The 5,144-nt window shown below is 37.6% G+C and overlaps 1 protein-coding gene across 1 annotated transcript; it reads right to left on the bottom strand.

The window, feature by feature from the left end:
- Positions 1-2,939: 2,939 nt before the first annotated feature.
- LOC146384021 (coiled-coil domain-containing protein 106-like) lies at positions 2,940-3,708 on the bottom strand (the record flags this gene model as incomplete). The annotated part of the gene is given in 3 exon segments (XM_084932473.1): positions 2,940-3,370; positions 3,466-3,531; positions 3,534-3,708. Coding segments are annotated over 3 exon segments (603 nt in total), but the record flags the coding sequence as incomplete, so codon positions are not given.
- Between the last annotated feature and the right edge of the window lie 1,436 nt (positions 3,709-5,144).

Genomic DNA, 5,144 nt, shown 5'->3' with positions numbered 1-5,144 from the left:
TGAGATTCTTGAGTTTAGACATTTAAAATACATAATTCCTCTCTTCCAGTGGTTTAAAGAATATGAGCTACTAATATTCATTCAGATGTGTTCTAGCTCTAAATTTTCTTTTGCCATTAGACAGTTTTTCTTATGTACATTTTCAAGCTGTTCAGCTAGTTTCCAAGTTCTTCTGTGTGAATTTCAGTTCTGCGCTTTGGCTGTCAGGTGAATATTTTGGTGTATTTCAGCCCATTAAACATGTTTTTCACCAGAGATTTCAGCAATTATAAAAATTCAACTCAAACTATTCAGCTATTAGCTTTCACACTGCATTTTCTACAGGAAATGCATTTTATATACCAGTTTCAGTTACTGTTGTTCATATGTTAACAGAATAAGTTCAAACTGTATTAAAAATAATACAATCAATATGTTATGTTACTGCACTACACTTACTGGACTTGTGGAAGCATTTTGAGAACCATAAGACTCTTACAAATGTTTGAAAGAAAAAAAATTATTTAATATAGATGGGTGAGTCGTGTAGAAATATGAATGAGTTTATAAAATTTGATTTCTGTCATGGTGTGCTGTCACAGGCAGGTTGTAGGACCCAAACACAGGACTCTTACGTGGAATGAAACTTAAATCAGCAGCTTTTATTGCTGGAAAACATTTTCATTAGAGATAAACGTTACAAAAAACAAACCAAAACCTCAAGACTCAAGAAACTAAAAACTAAGAAACAAGAACTAGGAAAACAAATCAGGAACTATGAACAAGAATTAAGTAAAGAACACTAAGGGGAAAAAAAACACACCCAGCCCACTGAAAACTAAAGAAACCCTAAAAACATGAACAACAATCATCAAGGAACATATTTGGATAGTCTTGGTCGTTGTGTCCTTGGGCAAGATACTTCACCTGTTGCCTACTGGTGGTGGTCAGAGGGCCCGGTGGCGCCAGTGTCCGGCAGCCTCGCCTGTCAATGCGCCCCAGGGTGGCTGTGGCTACAATGTAGCTTGTCATCACCAGTGTGTGAATGTGTGTGTGAATGGGTGGATAACTGGATGTGTAAAGCGCTTTGGGGTCCTTAGGGACTAGTAAAGCGCTATACAAATACAGGCCATTTACCATTTATATTTACATATTTACAGTTACTGGAACACCAATACTGGGTCGCAGACCCAGTACGGTGACAGTTTCAGTGTCAGTCAGTGTCTTTTGGTCTGCAACAACAGACTGAAGGTCTTTGGACTTCATACTGGTTTCAGGAAAAGGTTCCTCACAGGGAACATCAGGAACTGGCCCAATTTCCGAAAGAGATCCTTTGATCTCAAGATCTTCGCCGTTAAGACTGGATTCGGACTCTGCAAAGGGTTCCTCACAGGGAACTTCAGCCACTGCCACACTTTCTGAAAGAGGCCCTTTGATCGTAAGGTCTTCAGCCCTCAGACTAGATGAACTTTCAGCAAGAAGTTCCTTACCGGGAACATCAGGTTTCTGGCACACTTTCTGAAAGAGGTCCTTCGCTCTTAAGGTCTTGAGAACTCCGACTGGATGCCCTTTCAGCAAGAAGTTCCTCACAAAGAACTTCAGGCACTGGAACACTTTCTGAAAAAGATCTTTCGGCTAGTGGAACATCTGCCATTGAAAGACCGTCAGAGGAGCGTTCTTCATTTGTGTTCTTCACATCAGGAAGAGTTGAAGGGGGCTCAAACATTTCAGATATCTGGATCATTGCTACATCAGCAATGGTCTTCAGCAACACTGGTGCAAAGTTTGCACAGAATTTGCACAACAGAATTTCTTGAGGAAATTTTTGTCTGATCTCCATCAGGATGCTGTCGACCATATTGTCTCAGATGGAGCGGGTGAAGATGGCCTGTGTTTCAATCGCCGTGAGGCTCTTGGAGACATGATCCAAAGTGGCCTTGGTGACACTCGTGGATAGGAAGCTTAGAGTCTGGGAGGCCATGTTTAGCATGCGGACGAGGAGGAAACTCCCAGAAGCCCTGGAGAACTACCTCGATCACTACCTCCTGCACGATGAGCATTTTGGTGTTACGCTGTTCCTGCTGCTTCTTTTTCAGGACTTCAATGTAGTCCTTCACCATGCTGAGGAGTTTAGGTGTTCTGTAGAAAAACATTATAAGAATTATCTTTTAAACATATTCAAAGCATCACTTAAATATTGAAACACTGTAGCTGGACTGTTAACCCTATAATGCCCTTTGTATCATACTTACATCACTTGTATCATACTTTGTATCATATATACATGAGTTTCTGAGACCTCAATCTCATCAACATGATCAATACTTGCCATAATTTCAAAATGTTAGGGACAAAACTCTTTTTTTGTCTAAAGTTAACATTGTTGTTAACAAAAAGTTGCCAAAAACAGCCGATGTATCAAATGCTATATAAAAAAATATAATAAATACATAATAAAAGTATATCATACACAACATGACATAGCAAAAAACAAATTTGTGGATTTTGTTTAAAGGGTTAATAAACATCTCAGTTCCAAAAAATCAGAATTTTCTGGTTATTTTTTGATGGGTTGGGTCTTACAGGGTTAATAACTGTATATTACGTGTGACTCACTGAAATTTAGGAGGTATGGCCTCTGGGAACTGAAGAAGCATTCTAGCTTGAAATTCAACGTCCCTCATTTTATTATTGACGTTCACCGCCCATACCTGAAACAGAAAACACATTTACAGTGCAGTTATGTTTAAAGGTTATGTGAACATAATGAAAAAAAGAAATTTCCAAATTACTATAAATCTTGTGAGTTTTCTAGTCTTACCAGCCTTAGAAGAGGTTTGGCTTCCTCTTCTTCAGATTCCTCTAATTCAAACTCCCATAGTCTTCAAAATAAAACTACAGAATTTATAACAGTAAAATAATAATAAAAAACATACAAACCAAAAATCAAGTGTGTCATTTTTTTATTTTATTTTTTTACAAACAACTGACCAATCAACTGGAATATATAACTTGTCTTTTTAGTTTTTTTAAGCTGTTAACAATGGTGGACTCTCACCACATTTCACCATGTAAAAAAACCCCAACAAAAATCGAATCTTTCTTTGTTTTAATGTTTTATACGCTTTGAATTTTTCCCCTATTTCTGGATCTGCACTGATTGCTGTAGCACACTGTGTAGCAAACAATGAAAGTTTCTGTCCCTGCTTGTTTTTTTCTAATTCTTTATACCTCTCAGGTGCAACAAAGAATAGCTCAGCAATTGGAGCAGTTGCCACAATCGTGTTCCAGTCCACTCCCAGATGTTTAAAGGCAGCAGACATGGTGCCTCCTTGTTTGAACAGCCTCAAAATTTTGTTATACTGGGTGACCACTTGCTTAGGATTCTGGACTGCAATTGAGAGAACATAATCATTAATGTAATGTAATAGTGTAGTAACGTAACACACCGCATGAAAAATCAAACTGTTGAGTTAATCACTTTACCTCTTGTTCTTTGTTTTTGGTCATGTTTCTTTGACTTCCTGTGCTTTTTTGCTTTGCCCTTCTTCTCCTCTTCTTCCTGTCTTTATCTGATTAAGTTGTGCTCATGGAGGAGTCAGAACTCTCACCAAAAGACCCATCAGAGGACAGTGAAGATATGCTCAATACCTCACTGGAATCCTGGACAGGACTTGTGGGTTCCTTTGAGAGAGCTAGTAAAACAGTTAAAAAGACAACACAGACAAAATTACTCAACAGAATGCTTATGTAAGTGCTCAAGCAAAGGAAGCATGTGACAAGCTATGTAATGTTTTTAAGAGTGGACTTACATGCTGCTAATTGCTTCTTTAGATAGTCTCTTTCTTTGGTGAGCTCATCAATCTTATCCTTTTGCCACTCTAGCCTCATCTTACAGATCTCCAACTCTTGTGATTTTCTTCTGTCTGCCAGCTGTGCAGTTGGGGCAAAACTGTCACACCTAGAGAAAATTAAAAACAAAATGAGACTTGGCTATAAATAAAATTAATAAAACAAATACAATAATAATAATAATAATAATAATAATGTACACTTTGTAGACTTTAAATAACAATAAAAGAATTACAGTGATTGATAAATAGCCTACAATGGTAACATTATAAACTATATTTAGTTATGTATTTAGAAACTGGCCAATTTGACTATAATTATATATTAACGTATTTCAAATATAGTGCATTAGATTGTACAATGTAGAGCATTTATTGTGAATTTATATTGCATGCAGCAAAATAGCTAGAGAAGGACTGACAAACTAAATTACAGAAAGCACAATTATAAGTTACACCCCAGAGTAACACCAAAGGCGATAATCCTCATTTAATCCTTGAGCCAAGCCACAAGAAACGACTAATAAAATAAACTGAACAGTGTTTTTGCCGATATCTAAAGCTTAAATGTAGCTAAAAGCTAAGCTAAGCTAATCGCCCTATAGCAGCTAGCGAAAAGCTACCTGCTAATAGGCGGTGGGTGTTAGCAATGAAATAAGCTAATACAATGAGGTAAAAAAAAAAAATACTCACCACTGGTAACACCAACATCCATCTTGTCCACGTTATTTTCCCCCCTTTTTGCCCGGGTTCGCATGCCGGTAGATCGGTTTGGGCTTTCGTATTCATAGAGAAGCCATTACTCCAGCTTGATTATGCCCTAGAGGTGAGAGGGCACAGCATCGCGGTCTCCTATTGGTCATGTAGGAAGCAGGAAGTAGCAAACTGGCTAAAAAATGCGAAATCTCACGCGACTGAAAAAACGAATTAACGAGGAGATTTCGAAAAGAGGCGCACTGAATCTTCAAAGGAAAAAGCTACTTAAAAGAAAAATAAAATGCAAAGTCTGCCAGCAGACTGGATGGAATGGAACTGAAGAAAAGGATGAACAACGGAGACCAATATGCTTGGTAAGATATCTATTTTAATTTTCATATTATGTTTTTAGACTCAACTCCACCTTGGACAAGGGGGGATAAAAGCAGCAGTAACAGGGCATTAAGCCCCTGTGTGTGGTCTCATTTACAATGACTTGTACATACATACTTCTGTCATAAAATAAAGAAAAATCAGTAGCCCATTTTAAGTATATTAAAGTCAATTAACATAACATGTAATTGTCTGGCAAATTAAAGCAAGTGAAGTCAGTTAGAT

Source organism: Perissodus microlepis, chromosome 7 (genome assembly GCF_051167445.1).
Source record: "Perissodus microlepis isolate ML-2025 ecotype Zambia chromosome 7, ASM5116744v1, whole genome shotgun sequence".
Classification (NCBI taxonomy): domain Eukaryota; kingdom Metazoa; phylum Chordata; class Actinopteri; order Cichliformes; family Cichlidae; genus Perissodus; species Perissodus microlepis.
This window is presented reverse-complemented; position numbering and strand designations above follow the sequence as displayed.